This window comes from Cyprinus carpio, chromosome A5, assembly GCF_018340385.1.
Source record: "Cyprinus carpio isolate SPL01 chromosome A5, ASM1834038v1, whole genome shotgun sequence".
NCBI classification, from domain to species: Eukaryota; Metazoa; Chordata; class Actinopteri; order Cypriniformes; family Cyprinidae; genus Cyprinus; species Cyprinus carpio.
Window position 1 is genome coordinate 30,601,791 of NC_056576.1, and position 22,374 is coordinate 30,624,164.

A 22,374-nucleotide genomic window follows, 5' to 3' on the forward strand; every position below is an offset into this window, starting at 1 on the left:
TGTAGTTCTGGTAGTTATGGACAAAAACATTTGAAACGTTCTGTAGAAGAAAGAAATTCATACAGGTTTCAAACATGAGGGAGAGTAAATAATAAAAGGATTTTCATTTTGGGTGAACTATCCCTTTGATATTCACACATGCATGCATAAAACTCTCTGTGCATTATAGATACTGGATTAAAATGCATTATAAATACTGCATTTCTTCTTATCTACCTTTACAATTTACCGTGTTGTACTGTTTGAATAGCCGGATTGATGTATAACCCGGCATGTGTGACTTCAGGCATTTAGCACCTGTTGCAGATAATTGTGCCGGAGTTTAGCACATGCCGTGCGCGTCTGCGATGGCAGTTCAGTCAGAAGCTAGACTGAAAGGAGAGGAGGAACAGAGAGATAACCCAGCCGCTCTCTAACAGATGGACTAATAGCATAATTAAGTAGCCGCGCGCCCGATTCCTGTTTACCGTCATGTTGCTAAGCAATGACATCAGCCAATCCCTCCGTCCCTCAGTATAATCCTGCCCCCTCCTTCTCTCTCTCTCTCTCTCTCTTTCCCACATGCATTCATCCCGGTAACAGTCTTAGCGTGCTGTAGTAGTCTGAGCGCAGCTCACAGGCAGACGGCATGACCACAGTGTGCTGGAGCAGCCCACAGCCTCTCATGTAGCCCACTGCTGCGATCGCAAACTCACACACACATGCACTTACACACCAAGACACGCTCAGTTGCTCTTCAGGGACACTAAGAGATTACCAGAGCAAAGAAGATTTTACTTTTGAAGGTTGTTTTTTTATTTCATTTTCTTTATTTCTTCAATTTTTTATTTTTTTTTTCTGTTACCCCCCACCCTTTGTCGGGTTCAGGGGTGGTGGCACATCCTCAAAAGGGCTGCATGAATGACACAACGCAAAGGCGAGAAGACGACCATCAGTATCCAGGAGCACATGGCCATTGATGTATGTCCAGGTCCCATTCAGCCCATCAAGCAGATATCTGACTATTTCCCCCGTTACCCACGGGGTCTCCCCCCCACAGCTCCCCCAGCCCTCAGCCGCACCGGCTCCCTGAGGAGCACCTCCACCAGCCAGAAGTCAGAGGGCCCGGCCACAGACCCCAAACAGGATGAGGACGACCTGGACCAAGCTTTCGGCGCCACCGCACTTGTGGCCAGCAAGAAAGAGGAAGAGCCAGACGTGGAAGGCTACGATTCAGACGACTCCAGTGAGTAGTTTTTTCTTACTCTACATCTTTGTGCCACTCTAGAATTGACAACTGTTGCCTCAGATTCCTCTACCTGTTTGTTTTCATCCACCTGTATGAATGGAGCTCCACTGCAGCTCTGATTGAATGCTTGGAAATGGCTTTGGTTTATGTAGCACGTTAATCTTTGGGTTCAGACAGACAACGGTTTGATGGGACACATGGGTTACGTCGAGCCTCTTTGTGACTCCCTACTGTTTGTTTTTTTGTTTTCATTCCATTGATTGACACATCTTTAAAGCGGTTCTTGTGGGCATCAGGTGCGAGTCATCAGTCCTGTTGTTTATCTGTATCTGTAGAGCTCTTGTCTGTCCCAGATGTAAATCCTATTATGGACCTCGGCCTGGCTCTCTGTTTGGAGCCCAGTTTTCAATCATGGCAGCCTGTAGACTAGATTAGATAGAGCCCTGCGGTCTCATGTGGTTATTTTATCATTATCGCACTCTGTCTTAGATGGGGTTAATCCATACAGTGTTGAGCTAAATGTGTGTGCCTGAGCATGTGTGCTGGTGGAAAAACAATCGGCTATAAAGATGCAACGATGGGGTCTGGATCTAAACCCGGACAGCTCTAGCATAGCGTGCAGTGATCTGTTGCTGAAAGATGTCAACCTTTGACCCGGATGCAAGACCAAGACTGAGCTGCACAGCAAAAATCAATTTCTAAACCAATATTTTGTTAATTAAGGGAAATTACTTGAGAAGCGAAATCGGTCCATTTTAGTTTTAGTGTACTCCCTGTAGGTTTTGTTTGAAAGAAATAGTTTACCCCAGAATGAAAACTCAACCTCATGTCATTCCAAACCTGATATTCTTTCTTATGTGGAACACACTTTTTGAATTCAGTGTCAATGGGGTCAAAAACAACAATGATCCCCACTGACTTGATTGTATGTACCAAAAACCAGATTGTACGTACTCAAAATATCTTCTATTGTGTTACACAGAAAAAAAAATAAAGTTATACAGATTGGAAACTACATGATGGTGAATAAAACACATTGATGGTAACAACAAGCAATCTGTAGCATGTTAACTGGCCAAAGATTATCTGAAGTGCATCTTTGTCCTAGTGTAATTGCATGCTTTGCTGTCGACCGCAGTAATCAATATCAATCGCTCATACGCAACACACTGTCACAGGTTGACGAAATGTGGCGGCCAATATAACCAGTCCTTCACCTTTCATGAGGCAGTGTAATGCATGTAGATATGCTGTATCTGCGAGTGTGATCGTTAAAGCAGAGGATTGTGGGACTGCGGTCTGGTGCGCCTGTGTTTTATGATGATAGATTAGCATGGAGCTATTGGGCTGTGATTCATTGGTGTGTGGCTCTAAATCATAACCCTCTTCCTGTTCTCTCATTCTTGCCTGTTGTCTGAATCACAATGCACATATTAGTTGCACAACAGAGAGACAAATTAAATCCTAACCTGACATGTTTGTTATTTGACTCATGAAATACAAATAGGCCAATTATACTAATTTGCCAGAGCATTTAATGGTTTGAATGTCTCACAGGGAGTTTAGCAGAGTAAGTTAGAGGAAGAAAATTGCCTCTGAAGAATCTTTGCAAATGCAACAGATGGATTACAAGGAACTTCCACAAACATTTGGCACTGGCTTCTCTTCAGCTCTGCCGACAAACCATTTATGAGTTGAGTACTACAGGACAGATTGCAAACAGAGCAGTCTTCTGTTTCAGAGCTTAATTAAGAGCTGGATCCAAACAAATTGAACTTGAATTTTAGCTGAGCACTTTTGTCAGTTGCAAACATACAACTGGTTGCTTCATCAGTACACAGTATCCAAGCTGGGAAGAATTAAAAATAAAATGATGAATTCCCATTAGGCTTCAAAGCCACTTACTAAATACCACCTGTTTGTCACTCATGCTAAAAGCCTTACTGACCTCTCGACTTGAATTAACTGAACACAGATGCTTTGGGAAAAACAAGCCACTTTGACTGATGCAGTCCACAAAATACCCATGAGTACCTGGGAGCCCTGTACCAGGGAGGCAGGTCCTAGGGGTTGTGTACCCCTGCTGGTTTCTGCGCACAGCTACTGTACCTGCCATATTCCTGGCGGTATTTTACAAGAACAGTCTTCAGATTTTTAGTCAAATGGGCCATTCACATTAACAGCCTTTTGAAGTGACCAGAAGTCACATTTATTTTGAATGGGTGTTGCTGGATAGTCCTGCCTCCAAAATCACACCATTGCTTGAGCCATGTAGGGTTGCTCAAAAGAGCAAATCAATCTTTTGATAACACTTTATGGTGCAGTATGTAGGATTGACACCGAGTGGTTGAACTAGGTATTGCAGTCCGAATTCAAAATTTTGGAGAGGGTTTTTTTCACCCAGCCCCTCCTCCTCAGATTTGAAGCACACGCAGGTTGCCAGATTGACGACACTAACAGGAACGGGGACGTTGACAATGAATGAAATGGAATACGCTGTTTTCCTCCAACTGGCAACCTGGGGTGCCAAAATACAATTGTGTAAACTGGCAGTGGGCGGGTTTCACAAACCAAAACATAGACCAACATTCAGGCCTGGAACACACATTTTCAAAGGAGAATAACTGACTGTAGCATTGTTTTTCAGATTAACAAGTATGTTAACTTAGCATGTTTCTTAAATATCTGCAAACATATTATGGTATTTTTATGCTTTAGTAGAGTCAAAAACTAGAAGTCAAACAACGAATGGCTTGCTCACATTTGTCTCTGCGTATTACGATGGGACAGGAGAATATTAAAGCTTTAGTTCATTTAATAATGGAAATTCTGTTCTCATTTCCTCACCCTTGTGTCATTCCAAACCCATAAAACTTTTTTTCATCTTTGAAACATAAATCCAGATATTTTTAATGAAACTTTCATGGCATAATCTTCACCGTATGAATTAAACATACATTGATTCTTATTAAAGTTATTCAGTGAAGAGCAGTAAATGATTCTCTCATTTTCATTTGTTGTTTGATTAACATTAAATGACAGGGAGAGCAGCAGATTTACTGGCTGCTGTCACTTAAGACTGAATAAACCAATCTATACTAACAAGCATTCGATTATTGCCCAAGACAAATTTGGAACAGAATGTGAGTTTTCATAATTGATGGAACCCAAAATCTAAAACGAAACTAAAACTCTATTAATCACACAGACCTAGTCATCAAATCATCTTTGAGAGCATCTTTGTTAGCAACCAACAGTACAGCATGTTGACCTCCAAAGATTTAGTGTTAATGCACCTTTCAGCTGCAGAAAAAAAAACAGCAACTCTACAACTTTTCACTTTTCAGAGGTGAATCCAACATGACCTTCTTAACCATGCATTTCTCTATTAGAAACTGAAATAGAGATGGCTTGAGATGCACAGAGAGATTATAAAGCAACTGTTTGTTTGTCTCACAGTTACATAAGCGATTATGTTTCAGCATGGAATGTCACATGCAACCGCATATTTTTGTTCAGGAGGATTAGCGGTTCAAGCAACATTAAATATATCTGGTTGAGCTGTGACACATTACTCTTGCAATTAAGACAGGCCATATACTTGGAAGTTGCACTAAATGTTGTAACATTTTCTAGGTATTGGTCAATCAGACTGAAAGCAGTCTTAAAGAGTTGTGTGTTCACCAGATACTCTACATGTTGGATTGCATAACTGGAGAACTGGAGTTTGTGAGTTTTTTTTTTTTTCTTAATTTGGTTTAACTCTGGGATAGATGGACTTTTAAAGGATTAGTTGACATCACAAAATGAACTTGCAGACATTCTCCTTGTCACCCAGACTTTAGAAAGACTGGCTTTAGTTTTTACAGAAAGCACTGGAATATACCCGAGGTTTAGCTGTGTTTGTGAAGACTCAATTGTGTGCTGATGGATTTGATTTCCAAATCAGCTTGATGACTTCTTAGGACGGGAGATCCACCTCTAGTCCTTTTATGGCAATCCCAGAGTCACATTCACAATGGGAGCGAGTCTGTGGCTATAGTAATGGCACATCTCAAGCTAACAGTGCCATAACTCCAATGAGATATCACTCTTCAACATGAACAAGGTGTCTGTAAGAATCAGAGAGGACACCCTCCAGCACCATGAGGACACTAGGACATCATGTCCTTTCCTGTTTTCATGCTTCTCTTAGGAAACATGACAAAAAGAAACATCTCCTTTTTGTTTTGTGTCATCATTTCAGATCAAATCCTCTGTGACAGTGCTTCATAACAGATTTTGCCTTATATAGTATCAAAACTTAAAAAAAATGTAAAATAAATGTAAAAAAAAAAATGTACTCCACTGTATTTTAGATTTTTACACATTTAACAGATATATCACATGAATCATACGTTATATTACCATAAAATAAAGAAAAGGTGGTTTACTTAGCTTTGGAGCATTAAAAGTGGTAGCCTGTTCGGTACATGGGTTTATATGCTAAATGTCATTATTTTCACATTACTTAATATTTGTCACAAACACAAATGTTTGAAATTTACATTTAATAATTCCATTTATAAAACAACAACCATTTCTCCATGTCATGCCACTGTTCAAAGATAAGATTTAAAGGTAAGATTTTTATTTTATTTTTTATAAAAATAATAAAAAAAACAACAATATTGAATAATACTACATCATAAAAAAACAACCTTTCTCAGAAACTAAATGGAATTTATTCCTGTGATGACAAAGCTGAATTTTATTATTTCATTATGCCAGTCTTCAGTGTCAAATGATCCTTTAGAAATCATTCTAATATGCAGAATTTGTGTTCAAGAAGCACTCAAGAAACATTTCTTTTCATCAGTGTTTGATTAATTGAATGTGTCCTTGGTGAATAAAAGTATGAATTTCTTTCCAAAACAAATCTTACCGATCCAAAACCTTTGTTGGTAAATTTGCATGATGAAGGCTAGACAACAAGTGTAGCATTATCTGATCTGTTTGGATGTTAATTGATACAGAAAAGTGCAACACCAACTGAGCAGCCCCCCGACTTCGTCCAATCAAATCTCATCTGATCACAGGTTCATTAATGATGTCCCGTAGTGCAGCAGAGACATGGAAGAGATTATGGGTTATTTTATTATTATTTCTTTCTCTTTTTTTACTCTGAATATCACTCTTGTCGTGCAGTCCTAATTTTATAAATGTGAGATGAAGATGAATGCTTTCCCCTAATTGAGACAGCCATTTTAAATGATCCTACTTATGTCTAAACTACATGCTCTTGACCTGTGGAAACAAAGCACAGTACTTACAACCTGACAAAAATAGACACTGTGCAATTAGGTACAGTTTAATCTTTTGTTTAATCATGCCATTTTCATTGTCTGTAGTTGAATTGATCTCCACTATTATAATGCATCATCATTTAGCAGATATGTGTTATTGTAGCAGTGCCTTCCTGTCACAGATTGTACAGTCAGTCCCTCTGACACACAAAGCGAAGGCACGCTCAGGTATAAGCAGGGGGAGGATTTCCTGAAAGCAGGCTACAGCCTTCTGTCGAATCCTATTAAAGAGCCTATCTGCAAGCTGCCGTGAGATAACAGATAATGAGAGGAATAGGAACTGTATATTTTCCTGTGTTTTTGCCCTTGGGGTTTTCTAGATGGGGCTTGGCTATGAAAAAAAAACATAGCATGTTTACATGGTCAGCTCAGAAGATGTATTATACACAAAAATAAAAAAATAATAATTTCCTTTCCTTTCCTTTCCTTTCCTTTCCTTTCTGGATCGAGTGGATAGATTGCGATGTGTCTGTCTTGCCATAAGTCTTGTCTGCCATCTGTGGCTAGCATTGATGGGGTTGTCTTGTTTTTCTGTTTGTGTCACGTCTCTGTGTGTTTTCACAGAGCTCACTGACAGATTGACAGATGCAGTTGTTGACAGACAGAGTGAAGAATGGAAACCTGCCATACATGGGTTTTAGAGATAATTAATAAAATTAGCTTTTTTAACAATAGAAAGGAACACAAAGTAGAAATACAGCTGTACTAAAGCCCTGTGAGGCTTTTACCTTGAAGTGTTCAGCCTTTGTGTGTTGATGTTATTGAGTGAGAAGACTGCTTCGAAGCATAATTTTTTTTCAGTCGCTCAGCAGCTGTCTTGTACCTCAAGTAAATGTAATACTGTCATTTATCTTTATTTTCTTTTACCACATTGGGTGAAAACATCATTTTTAAGGTTTTGCTTTAATGCTCAGATCTCCTCCAGATGTATCCATTTTTCCCCATCCACACGTTAAGACAGGATTAACTTTTATCTGACCAGCCGACTGTACGATACGAGCCCCTGCAAACTCCCCGACCCACACACCTACACACTGCTCACAGGCGCTGGACGCTCAATAAAACACAGTCCTGCCAGCGATGTAGGGCAATGTAAAGACTTCATCTAGGTTAGACATTTACATGATATGATTATAATTGTTTTAAAGATTAGTAAAAATTTGCTAGCAGTGTTTTTGCCACATTTAAAAAATATTTTATTCAACACATACTTTTTGGGAAATATCTGTGCTTTGCAGCATGACCTAACATGGGCACAATGCAATTCATTTGTCTGGCCATACTAAAATATACTAACGTTCAAAAGATTGGGGTAAAATCTTTCATGTTTTTGCAAGAAGTTTCTTCTGCTTACCAAGGCTAATTGTTTTTCTTCTTCTTCTTCAAAAACAAAGTAAAGCTTTAATATATTTTAAAATGAAAAGTATTTCTTTTTTTTTTTTTTTTTTTTTTTTTAGAAATGGTAATATTTTTTCATGACTCTTTGATGAAAAGAAAGTTTGAAAGAACATCATTAATTTGAAAGGAAAATATTTTGTTACAATGGTAGTCTTTTCTTATCACCTATAGGAAGAAAAAAACACATAAATTTCACAGACAACTTGGCTATACAGTCATTTTATGTAGCCAAGACACATAAGTTAAGCGAGACCCCTATATATACAGTCTAGTGCAGTGTAGGCTTAACCAGGCTTTGTGCCAGTTGCTATATCTGTGAAATTTTCACACTCTTTACATAACCTAAAACAGGAATTCCTGAAGCCAGTCTGAGGTTTTCGCCTTTGTTACTATGGCAGCAGATAATTTGTTGAGTGCCGCAAGGGCGTGAGGTGAGTCCTAGAAATAATTTGAGAAAGCTGGTTTGGAAGGTGAAAAAAAAAAAAAAAAAAAAAAACTTTGTTGGCGGTTTATATAATATGTTTTCTATCCTTGGTTGTAAACAAATTTACTGAAACCTTGTCACATTACTGGAAATAAGCATCATGAGAGTTTTTATGTGACTCATAATGGCAAGAGGGACAGAAAAAGAACATGATACTCTGTTCTTTCTTAGTGCAGATTACATTTCAATCTTCAAATATTGTCATAATAACCGATGTTCGATTGTGTGTAGGTATGAGGTGAATAAATGCACTTTATATATAATCTTCAAGCACTCACACTAAATTATTGTGCATTGTGATTAATATCCAGTGGAGGAGAAAAAGTAAATTCTTACTCCACATGCAAATTGTTGCAGGTTCAAATCCCACATTAGCACATTTTGATTTATACTTTTGTAATCAACAACAAAAATAAATGATTTGCCAGTGGATGTGTAACAGGAACAAGATCAAATTTCAAGATCTAATCTAGCTTCATTAACTCAAAGCAGTGGTGACCTTGACTTTTCTGTGACAGCTTTACTTTACACAAAAATTTAAATTTACAGAAAATGTTCACACCCTTTAAGATGTAGATGTTTTCTTTCTTCATCGAAACAGATTTGGAGAAATTTAGCATTACATCACTTGCTCACCAATGGATCCTCTGCAGTGATTGGGTGTCATCAGAATGAAAGTCAAAACAGCTGATAAAAACATCACAATATTTGTTTAGAACTGTTTTGGCTTGTAAACAGTGCTTGATCTGTGCACATAGAATGGAAAAAGCAAAAATAATGACTTTTTCAGTGGAGAAAGCAGTATTACTGATAAAGGACACTAGGTATTTTAAGCAGCAGTTTAAAGTCAAAACCATCTTAATAATGCATTTGATTATTACAGAAATGCAGTTTTCACTTCACAAAACGTTAATGTTAATGGAGTCATGTGGATTCCTTATGGATTTTTATGATGTTTTTATCAGCTGTTTAAAATTCTCATTCTGATGGCACCCATTCACATTTTTGGTAATATTTCAGGAAATGTTACATCTTGGTTGAACTATTCATTTACAAGCTTTTAAATAATCAATTAGTTTGTTATAAATGCAACTGTTGGGTACAAAAGTAAGCTTACACACAATTTTTGTAATTTAAGTGTATGAACAATCTGAAATTTAAGGCGACTTGAAAAGTAATTTGATTACGCTGAAGGTAATGTAGCATTTAGTAAACTGTTTAAATAGTATTCAGTATGGACTCTTTTAACAGTCCCCAGCAGAGCCATTACAGCTCCATGATCCACTAGAGCTTCCCTTACTAATCCTCTCAGCTTCAGCCAAACCACTGGAGCTCTGGTGGGACACTAATGGTGTACGGTGAACTCAACCACAGCACATAGACACTTTACTCCCAGTCCCTGGATGGAAATCCTCTCTTATGTTTGTGATCCAGTGATCAAGGGTCTGACTGGCAGAATATCATTCAGGAGGAAGTGATGATATGGGATGAACATGAGGGCACTTCATTGAGTCCTCCCCCAGATCATTGTTATCAGAGAGAATGTTAGAAGTGGTGAAAGCCTTATACGCCCACTTTGAGTGAGTGCTAAGAACCTGCTCTACATGCTACGTGCTTAAGTATTGAGGTGACTTGAGGCATCATAAGCGTTTCTTTCAAGATATGTTTTTAGCTAATCCGTACTTCACATCAGATCTTCTAAAAATTAAACTTATAAAAAATCTATTTCCTCCGTCAATAATTGAATATTCCAATAACTGTTGATACCTGAAGAACATACATTTCTTGAAACTTCTGGAATCACAAAATGTATTTAATTTATCAATACTCTGTTTCCGTGGAGAAATATTGGATATTGCACGGCCTTTAAGTGAAAAATGATAAGAACCATTGGTGTAGATCATTCATTACAGTCTAAAATTCAGTGATACTATTAACAAGTGCTGGCCTTGCTTCTCAGGCAAACCCTGCCGTTATTCCACAGTTTTAATTCAAACTTAGGCCTGTACTTACATTTTTCTTCTTGGGCTGGTTCATTTCTGCATTCAGATGTTCTCAAGTCAATTTGTCTGTAGAGTTCTTTCCCAAACCAGCAGGGTTTGAAGGCCACATGTGGATAAAGTGTTTAATCTTTTTGAGGTTATGACTTCAAGACAGTGAAGACACAGTGAGAGACATCTGCTCTGCTGTCATCATCCTCCCTGCAACATTCAGAAAGCCTCTCTAATGGCAATACACACCCTTTTATATAATACTCTCTGTGCCCATGGCTCTGTGGGATTAGTGCATTGTGTAATGTGTCATATGTTAGTCTTCAACCAGCTCCTCTCTATACAGGCCGAGCTGTTTGAATGTTTTTTCTTTCAATCTCCCATAATGCACAGCTCTTTTAATGTTATACACTTACTGGGGCGTCCAGTGAAGTGCTCTGTATGTGATTTCTGTCATGCCTAAAATATGGGACGAAAGAAGCCTTTGGCTGTAAAGAACAGATCAGCATTCATAATTTCCCACATGAAAAGTAATGTAAATAGTGCAACATCCAAAAAAGAGACTAAATCTCCCTTCTGAAATCATTTCAACTCAGAGACTAGTATGACCTTATTTTAGGGATTTGTGATAAATCAGTGTGTTTATGCTCTTATAATACTGTTTAATGAATTTTAGTGTAGTTACTAGTTTACATACACAGTATGGACGAAAGTATTGGGACAAACTTGAATTCAGGTGATTCAGTCAGATCCATTGCCACAGCTGTAACATCAAGCATCTAGTCAAAGAAGTCAAACACCTTTGCCAACTGGAACGGATGAAGTGGATTGCAAGCCAGGCCTTCTTATCCAACATCAGTGCATGACTTCACAAATGCTCTACTGGATGAATGGACACCAAATTCCCACAGAAACAATCCAAAATCTTGTGCAAATCCTTTCCAGAAGAGTGGGGGCTTTTATAGCTGCCAAGGAGGGACCAGCTCCATATTAATGTCTATGGGTTTTTTTTATGTGATATCATTAAAGTCCTTGTTGATTTAATTATCAGATGTCCCAATACTTTTGTCCATAGTTGGCTGAAGCTGTAAAATCTCTGAGCCAGATCTTTAGAGTCACTTATCAATGAGGTAACACAGTCCTGAGCCAAGTAGTCCTGGCAGGTGTTTGTTGATACTACACATTAGAGCTGATGCTTGATTTTTATCCATACGTATATAGCTGCTTCAATGAGAGATACATTTTAGCTTTATGCCAAGTCATGACAAATAACTGTTAAAGATATAAAGTAGGTCAGTATTTACTGCAGGCATTATTCTATTTCTGGCATATTGAAGTAGATGAGTGGATCTCTCTTTATCGTTGATAGGCAGCGGGAGCCAATAATTAGAGTAACAGACAGGATTCTTATATGGACATAATGTGAAACTCAATCAAGATTCATTTATAGTATCTAGTTAGAGTCTGTGGTCTGTTCTGAGTAGACGTATGGCCACCCGTGGGTGAGAGACATCTGCATACCATGCTGTAACATGGTATCATTCAACATCAGGACGTGACATGACTGTGAATATTTATTCAATAGCTAAAAATTGTCATACATTATTCATGCACCTTGTTGATTCTGTCTCAATTTTGTGCTACATGCTTATGTAGCTACTAAATGTAAGTGAAAACTCATTTGTCTTATTTTATAAGTGTACTGTGATCCTCTGATACTACTCGATTTTACTTTATATAACATATACAAGCAGAAGCAGGTTTTGAATGAGGTGTGTGTCATCATGCACCAGAGCATTTTGACCCTCCACTTATCCTCGTTTCTGTTGCCTCAAATGGAGAAAGCACAACGCAACCTGACGAGAAGCTTGTATGTGAGAAGTGAATCTGTCACTACTGTATGCAGTGTTAATGTTCAAAAGGGTCTTTCTTGCCCTGGCTTAAAATGTGCCCTAATACACAATGGGGTCCCAGTTGTAAAATAAATCATGTTACATTTACAGTTTAATTAATATAAAAAACCTACAGTTTTTAAAATAGATGTCAGTTTTAATTTGCATATCATTTAAGTGTATATTTAAGATTTAAATGTAGCCTACTGCCATTCAAATGTTCAGTAATTTATTTTAAAATAAATTAATACATTTTTACCCAGCAAGGATGTGTTAAATATAGTAGAAAATGTATTTTTATTTCTGCAAAATATTAAAATACTTTAATTTCAAATAAATGGATATAACAACAATTATTTAAGAACCACCAGACAACACATGATACAAAAATTTTTTATTTCTGCAAAATATTAAGCAGCACAGCCATTTTCAACATTGATATAACAATGATTTTTGAAGGACCAGGTGACACTGGATTCTAGAGTAATGGCCGCTAAAATTCAGGTTTGCCATCAGAGGAATAAATTACATTAAATTAAAATTATAATAATATTACTGTTTTTACTGAATTTTTGATCAAATAAACGTAGCCATGGTGAGCATCAAGAGCATTTATAGCCTGGGTCCCATTTTTCGTAGTTTTGATACAAAACTGCTGCAAATGATTCAGTGTGTGAGGGAACAGTTTGAATAAATCAAATTGAATCCCTAATATTTTTCGTAGTTTTGATTCTAAACAGATGATAAAAAACACATGACATGATAGCTGAGATATTGTCAGGAAAAATCCTTTTCTGGTCAACATGCAGTATTATCCACCATCAGAGATGGATTTTTTCATTATATTTTACTGTAGCACAGCGGTACTTAACTATAAAAAGGATCTAGTGATGACCCTGGAGAGCATAGGAAACTTTCACAACATATAAAAAAGAAATCTTTTTGAACCCAAACTTTTGAGTGGTAGTATATATTTGAGAGCTTTTAAAGGGGTCATATGATGTTGCTAAAAAGAACATTATTTTGTGTATTTGGTGTAATGAGATGTGGTTTAAGGTTCAAAAACACATTATTTTCCACATACTGTACATTATTGTTTCTCCTCTATGCCCCGCCTTTCTGAAACGCGTCGATTTTTACAAAGCTCTTCGTTCTGAAAAGCAAAGTGTGCTCTGATTGGCCAGCTATCCAGTGCATTGTGATTGGCCGAATACCTCAAGCATGTGACGGAAAAGTTACACCCCTTACCATATTGTCATACCTGGTGCGATGAGACAAAAACATTAAAACCCATTATAAACGAGGCATTCGTTGCATCCAGTTGGGACATAATTACAGATTATAATGACTCATACTGTCTTTTTACGCATTGCGTAGCATAACACCGCATAAACATAAAACCATGTCTGCATTTGTGATCGGAGAAATGACAAACAACAAGCGCTACTCGACACTACTTAAAACTTGTGTTTGAATCATCATTGGCAAATCCTGTAAATATGTAAACGTACTTACAGACTGTGAGTCAGAACAGCCGGCACTGTAGTCTTCTCTCCCAGGATCAGGAAACAATCCTCCACAAAATGCGCTGCACACATCTGAATATTTGGGTTGAACTGTTCTGGAACAGTGTTGTAAATTCAACCTAACCACTGATTTCTAGTTGTGTCCTCTTTTGGAAGGCCAAACAAAGTGTTTTCGCTTTCACAATGAAACACACAGTGTCTCCATGACATGGTGGCGGTGGCAGCAATAATAAAGTTACGCCTTCTTTCTTTGCGTGAACATTTGGGCAGCATTATGCAAATCTTGCCACATTGTGAAGCAGACGTGGGGGTGTGTTAGAACGAGCCGTTTTAGGAGGGCATGGACGAGTCTTAACTTTTATAAAGAAAATCTCTTTGGATTTGAGACTTTAGTCTTTGCAGCTTTATGGATCTTATCTATTCACAAACAGTTTGTTACACTCCAAAGAAGAAGGAAAACTTGAAATTGCATCATATGACCCCTTTAATATTTATTCTACCATAAATGCATAAAAAGTATGATTTCTGAATGCTATCTTAAAAACTTAAATCTGGTGAAATTAAACTGCTTTGCTGTAATTTACAGATGCTCTTCAAAAAAAAAAAAAAAAAAATGTTAAGAGTAACAAATTAAATCTGATCCAAACAAAGAAATAGTAAAAACTGATATGGAAAGGGCACATAGTGACACAATGATATAAAAATAAGATTTTTCTGCATGGTTTGTTTGTATAGTGCCTAGAAACCACACTATTGAAGCTCATTAGCTCTCTAGTTCATTAATGTACTTCTGAACAACTACTTTAGCCAATAAAGGGAAATAATCACATATTAACCAAAAGAACCTCCTTGTAATCACATCTGAACTCTAATTAGTCCTAATGATAAGAGTGTGTGTGTGTGTGTTTGTTTGAGAGTGAGTGGGAGCTCCTCTATTGATTGCCGTGTGCTGATTGGCCGTGTGTGACAGCACGTGTGGCTCCTCCTCTCCCTGCAGAGGAGTGATACAAATACCAGACTGTCTCAGCATAAATGTTTCTTTCTCATGCTAATCAGAAAGCAGGTCCTCTTTACCATATACTTAATTTAACACAGTATAAGCATGAATGAAAAATTGGCATAAACATATGAAAAATATGAAATTCTGATAACAGAATATTTAACTTGTTGATTTTTAACCTTTTTGACTGGTGGAATATCTAATTAAAAACCACTCAGAGACTGAATGGCCCCTAAATCATAAAGCTTTCTTTGTACATGGAAAAAAATAGGGTCTGTGCGTTGAAGAACAAAATACAAATAACAGTAAACAAATTTGCTATAAATGACAAGCTGAAATTAGTGGATTTAATTCAACTCAGTATCAGTATAATCAAATTTTCCAAGTAGTGGCGAATAATACATCAGCCACATTTCTTCTGAAAAAGCCTGGAAAACAGGTCTATATATAAAGCTATATATATAATCTGTATCGACCACTGCGGCTGGGCTGGGTGATAAAAGATTCCGGTGCTAATTGTCTTTTTCCAGAAATGTTTGCTAAAGGAGGGGGAAGAGTCATCTGGTTCCATCCTCCATTGCAGGCTTGTCAGGATTCCTCCCCCTCTTTAATCATCTCTCACACAAACACACACACACACACACTCTCTGTTCTCCTTGGTTTCGTCTCTGACAGAGACACACAAACACAGCAGAAAATTCCTGCTCATGACTGAAACACAGAGCCATAGCTCTGGAAATGGCCTCTTTATTTTTGCTGTAATTTGACAGATTGGCCGCTTTTTACAATTCAAGGTTATTTTGACAAGCACTCTACAGATGCGCTTTCCACAGATAAAAGATGTTTGCTGAGTAGGTGGAGGGGCCGCTGTTTTTTCACACACACTTTTAAACAAAATGTTGCTAACTGTTTCTGATGTGTTGTTTTATTTTTCTGTAAATCTTTAAAATAATTGTTTTTCAGTTTGATGAATTTTCTAATATATATTTGGGGATTATGAAACAAGATGTTGCTAAGCTACATTTCTAGAGAGCTATAGAAGAGATTGATAGCAAGACAGATGTCATGGTTGATAATGTTATCTTATCTAAATTGCCAGGCTTATTGAAGAGAAAATACACATGCTGTAATGTTGTAGTGTACAGCATCAATGTCAATCCATTCAACTCCTTCTACATCCATAATATCCAAGATGAACATGGTATTGCTCAGATGTGGCTCTTTCAAGCTCTCATGTACTGCAGCTAGACTTCTGACTATGTCTTGCCCACTTTACAGCTTTAGTCTGCTTGTTTGTACATACCATTCAGACTTACCTGAAAATGAACAACCCAAACTCATTGGAAAAAAGTGCAACTTTTTGATACAATTGACACGACGCTTTCAAAGAAAGTGAACTGTTCAGTGAGTGGCGCTGAAGGTGCATTCAGTTTCATTCAAAACAAATGAACACGAATCTGGCAGCCTTTTTCACACTGGTTGTTGCACGTATTGCAGTAATTCAGAAATGAAGTGTCCAGTAAATGGCGATAAAAGGTTAATGTTCTGTAATCATTCAAAAAAAAAAAACTACCCCAATCCTAAAATACCAAGCAAGTTTACTGCATCAGAAAAGTCATGTTCACATAACATAACCAGTTCCGCAAATATCAAGATGTATTAGTTTACAAATCATGAGCTATGATTTGTTGAGGACATAACACAGTATTGTGCAAAGAACCACAAGAAAAAAATTTATTCTTCAGTAATCTGCCCTTGTAATCATAATTTGTGGGAAAAGGAATAAAAGATGTTTTACTGCTACTAGTGTTCAAATAAGGTGGAAACTGCAGTGAATTGTATTTATTGGCAAGTTTGTTTGTTTGTTTGTTTTTTTGTTTTGTTTTTTGTTCTGCTAATACTGTATGTAGGCTTATCAGTGAGCCTATGTTGGAAATGAATGACACCACAATCATCGACTGATGTGAAAAAAACTGTACAGCTGTACAGTCGAAACCATAAAAGAAATTAGTGGAAGATGTGTGACTTTGAAATTCTAATTTATGTACATCTAATATTAATAATTGATGAATACGTTACCACTATAACCTTAAATATATACATAGTGTTTGCAAAGTGCTTCAAACAAAAACTCATAAGAAGCTTTCAAAGTTATTTTCCCAGATCATTTGATCTTGGGAAAGGATGGCAAGAAATGTTTTAGTTCATATTGAAATGCAGTCATTGGTATTTTTGCCAGTCTGAGGACAGTTTAGGTCATTGTCGAGATCTCTTTTAGATCTGAGACTTTATGGGGCTTTAACCAGACATCTAATTTGCTCTTTCATCTCATTACTATCTAGGAAAACAATTGAGATATAAAGTCATTTTTCTTTCCTATGGGATCTCACTTTCTCTTTATTCTTGGCAGTCGGTCTTATGTCATTCTTTGATTCATTGGTCTGCCCTTCCCAAGACACACACTGAGTATTAGACCTCTATCAGCAATGCAGGCTGTGAGGACGCATCAATCCCTCGACAGAGGACGAAGCGTCGCAGACATGCTCCAGACAACAGAAGAAGGGCTGGGTTGTGTCTGCTCTTCCTGGCCAGCTCTCATTCACGCGAAAACAAACCTTGCAGTAGAGGATGAGGAATATTTTCATCTCTAAACAAAGGCAGATGGATGTCTAGATTTTTTTGTGTCCCATTATATCAGAGCATGAATCAGTTTTCTGTTTAAATATTTTTTATTAGGAATTCAGCAGGAAATCACTTGCAGACGAATTACATTCAACTTACATTTTAACAGACATACATGATATACAACAGAAATAACTAAACAGAAAACACATTATGAATTACTTTTCATCTAAGGAGGATGTCTCGGTAATTCACATACATATAGCAATACAAATATTAATTGACATTTTAGCAGCAACTAATAGAAACGGTTTCATTTCCTCTGTACGAGCAGTCGAGACTCCCACAGTTTCTCTAAAATGAGGATCCTGGACATTTCTTAGAGCCCTTTATGTGTAGCCCATTAACAAAACAATACAATAAACATGATGCCACACAGAGGCCATTATAAATGATTCCTCTATATATTTCAGAGCACCACAGTTGCCACAGGCATTTTCAATTTCAAGTTTTTCCAAGGATAACAGAAGGTCTATATATTCTTTCTTTCTTTCTTTCTTTCTTTCTTTCACTTTTAGATATTGCATATTTTGCCTCCCATCTATTCCAGTTCATTCCTTTATTTAAAGGTGCATCTGTAATAAAGGTTTAACACATTTACAAAGAACTTAGTGCTTTGAGAGAAATTATAGTATATTAATGTTTTAATGTTATGTACACTCCCAAGTCCAAGGCAACTGTCATATCAACCAGCACAGCATAAAGAAAATTTACTTGAACCTTTAACAGCACTGCTATTTGGCACTGTTTTGTTCTGTATGTATAGTCTAATTTGTCATGCTCTCTGTCATTGCCTGAGTTACATCATACAGACACATATTGACAGCTGATATCCCATTCTATTAAATACCCTCTCCACACATTTTTTCACTTTTATTAGTGAAAATAACATATTTAAAGCAACCCAACTTCAGTTTCTTTGTTTTTACATGCTGTTTAAGGGCAGAGATAATTGATATAGTTTGTATCTAAAACATATAAACTATATACATCCGGCTGTACAGAAAATGAATCAAACTAACAAAATTGGTGGAAATGTTCTTCCAAAAAAAGCACACATTATATCAACCCGCTTCTTTGTGAACACAACTTCATATCCAGGTGAAGTGATAAAACCTTGTCCACCCAGATTCCTAGAAAGCCAGCCAACCAGACTGAAACAGCCTAGTTTTCCTGTAGCTCAGGCAGTTTTGTGTACCATCTGCATCAGATGGTCAGTGGGTGGTCCATAGGCGGTGCTGTCTGAGGCTAAATCTACCTTTGGTCCTGCTCTGATCAGTCACACCACAGCTGTGTCCGGCCTCTCATACAACCCGAGCACATATCTAACCTTTCATCAGAGTGCCTGTCAGGCTGTCCATTCTGGTAGGGCAATTACACGACAAGGACACCGATCGGAAGCACGTCTGTTCGTCGTGACAGAGATAAGAGATGGTATTATGGCAAGGATTGAGGACTTCCTTTCTGTGTCCATATGGCTAGCTTCTGTCCTGTACAGTAATAGTTTTTGTGTTCATTGGCTGTTCATACAGGGTTCTTCACAGATTAATGAATACCCACATGTGGGTACATGTATCATAGAAATGCGGTCTCACTGCAGTGCCTCAGCCATGCTGTTTAATTCAGTTATTTGCTGTTCATCTCCTGTGCAGCCCTCGCCATCAATAAGAAAATCATTAGAGTCTTCGAGCAGACCTTTGTCTCTCAGGGTGTTGATAGAGAGCAAGACTAATGGATGCCAGACTTAACTGCAATTACACTGGGGCCCTGCCACAAATTAATCTCTCTCTCTCTCTCTCTCTAATATATAGACCATAATTTATCTGCTTTTCATATCTGCATCATATTTTATTTTTCAAAAATACAATTTGTAAGATTCATTGTTTTATTCTTTTTTTGTGTGTGTATAAATACACATGCATTCCTAGATTGAATGTTTGAACATTTGAACACTGTTTTATTTTGTTTTGTCTTTGTTTTGTTGGTTTTTGCATTTCATTTTGTTTTTTTGTTTTTTCGTTTAGTTTTTGTTTCTTTCTTTAAAAACTACTTTTCTGTTCAGTTTGCATTTTTAAATTGAATGTTTGAACAGTTAACATTTCAAATAATCTAATAGTGTTTCCACTGAATAAAGTAGTTTTTAATTAGTGGCGCTTGCTAAGTCAAGCATCGTTATTATTATTGCTAAACTGTAACCCTAAGAATCAAGCTTAAGTGCATAAATTGCCCTCACCGTTTGTGCTATGAACAAATAACACCTGTGCAGTTTATTGAGGAAATGTGTCCTGCTGAACTTATTTTCACCTAGCAGCAAAAAAAAAAAAAAAAAAGCATAAATTTAAAGAAGAGACCTGAGCCATATCTACAATATCATAGACTTGAGGATATGCTCTGTTGATCCAGTAAGCATCCATCCAGAACACCCTAGCAACCATATAGCAACCACCCAGAACACCTTAGCATAATAATGGTGGTAAGTTTTGCACCAAACACCACTCATATCTTTTTCAGAGAGTGTGAAAGTGAAGTTTACTGTTATTATTTCTGTAATTTCCTGTGTTGTTATTTGGGTAGACTACTCAAATTAAAAAGACGTGTTTGAAGAAGAACTCACTCTGACCTCATCAACAGGAATCTCTGAATTGCGTGAAAGTCAAATGAACCAATTTGTGAAGACAAGGGAGATTTTAGAGGCTTAAAAGACTACTCTGGAGAACATCAGCGATAATGAAAATAAAGCTAAATTCATTTTAAGCACAGGATTATGATAGATCTTTTGATCTGTCTGGATGCGTTTTGTATTTTTATTTTTTTGGCTTGTCATTTGCACTGAAGGTCACAAGTGATTTTCCGAAATTGAATGTGTCTAAATGAAATAAATTGTCACACATTTTCCATTAGGAAGAAATGACCTAATAGGAAGCAGGAGCCACACACTTCCCGTCTGTAATAATGAACTGCCATTATATGAATGAGTATCTCATATTTAGCCATAAACTTGTGTACAGTTCAAAGAATACAGATGGTTAGTTGGATGTGTATATCTGAACACCAGGTCCTGCATGTGGAATACATCCCCTTCATGTTGGCTTGTTTTATCTTCCTTGCCGGTTGACTTCCCGTCAAATCCAAACACTGCCTTGAGCCTTGAACTCTGATAGCATTCTAGTTTGTTTTACTATAAAACATGCTGTGTGCCCATGTGGACTGTTGTTCATGATATTAGAAATACCAGCAAACAAAAACAGTGTGCTGAGGTTATTGGCATCTCCTCAGATACAAAGGATGTGACCAGAGGCCATCAAATCAGTCAGTGTTGATTATATTTCCACTGGCCGTGATTAAGGTGGATGTAATGAGCGGCGACTGAGTCTCTGGTCATAAATGAGTGGCAATGTGAGGTCTATGTGTGGGGGTTTGCAGACGATGAGGAGACAAATGAGATCCTCAGAGCAAACAAAACAGGATGCAATCTCCAGTACAAGTGAAAAAAAGGAGAAAAAAAAAATCATAAGGCTAGTGAATCTTGAAAGTCTTCACAAATTAATAGAGTATTTAGTTACAGTGACTCTTTTAAGTCTAAATATGTATCCTCATGAATACCTCCCCTTAATTACCACCTGTCATCCAATTCAGAATTTAAACTGGAGCAATAAAGAAAAGCCCAGTCTATGATCATGTGTACAGCCCAAAATAACAAAACCGGCAAGTGGATAGGAATTTTTCACTAATTCCAGCACTGTTTGTTTCCTTCCGCTGTACTGGCAGAGGCCATAATGCCGTCTGTCCTGAAAAGCTGGGAAACTGGCAGCTAACCACAGGGAAACATAATCCCAGAAGACTGTTCACCAGCAAGCTCATTGCTTCCATTTTCTGTCTTGTGGACAAAATTTTAGAACAATTTTGTTGCAATCAAAGCAATCGCAATGTTAAACATCTCATTTGTAAGGCTGCATTTCATCAAATACTGAGGGATGTCCAGGCATATTTTTGCAAGCTGGCCTTTCCTCTCAATCAAAATCTGCAGATGGAAAATGCTCTTCAGGTAGACATGTTGAAGTGTAAAGTGGTCCAGAGTGGGAAACTAAGTGAGGGGTGTGTGAATGATTACAGGTTGAGTGAGATTGTGTAATGCTGTTCTTCAGCTGACGTGAACATATAGCAGCATGGCCTGAAGTTAATGGTGATAGATGGATAATCCCGCTACCCTTCTATTTTATATTCTACTGCACATTCTTCTTTCTCTCTGTATATTTCTATTCACATAGTCAGTATTTTACCAACAGCTGTGACTCAAATTGTTTTGTACATACAAGAGCAGGAATGAATACATTAATAACTGCAGTCAATCCCTGTGATGGCAGTGATGTAACTATAGAAACAGTAAATATAAAGATTATGTACTTTAAGGATTTGGTTTCACACATACATGGAGCACATCAAATTTAGTTAATGGAAGCTTAAAGATACTTGCTTGATGCGCAGGAACTAATGAGGTTTGTTCTCATGCGTCAAACAAGTATGTTTGAGCTTCCTTTTACCATATTCCATATGTTCTATGTATATGCATTGATAAATATTTATCTGTGAAAAAAGGCTGAAATTAATTCCGTTCGTCACATGATGCAATCAGTATTCTTCAGAAAACTTTGATTAAACTGCTCAATTCATATGGATTACTTTCAATGTCTTTATGAACTTTTTGAACCTTGAAAGTTTTGGTTGCTTTGGCTTTCAATGGAAGGACAGAACTCTATCAAGTTTATTAAAAAATACATTGCCTGGTCAAAAAAAAGGAGCCGTTCGATTTAAGTAAGCAAAAACTTAA

General features: G+C 37.3%; 1 protein-coding gene across 2 annotated transcripts in view; it reads left to right on the forward strand.

The window, feature by feature from the left end:
• The first annotated feature begins 554 nt into the window (after positions 1-554).
• The window catches only part of LOC109066876 (double C2-like domain-containing protein beta), a 79,694-nt gene continuing 57,874 nt past the window's right edge, over positions 555-22,374 (forward strand). The window contains exon 1 of one of the 2 annotated variants that reach the window (XM_042756866.1): positions 555-1,225. In XM_042756866.1, the coding sequence (XP_042612800.1) occupies positions 901-1,225 (325 nt within the window). In that variant the 5' untranslated portion in view covers positions 555-900. The remainder of the gene's footprint in view (positions 1,226-22,374) is intronic. The other variant, XM_042756867.1, reaches the window with a different exon arrangement.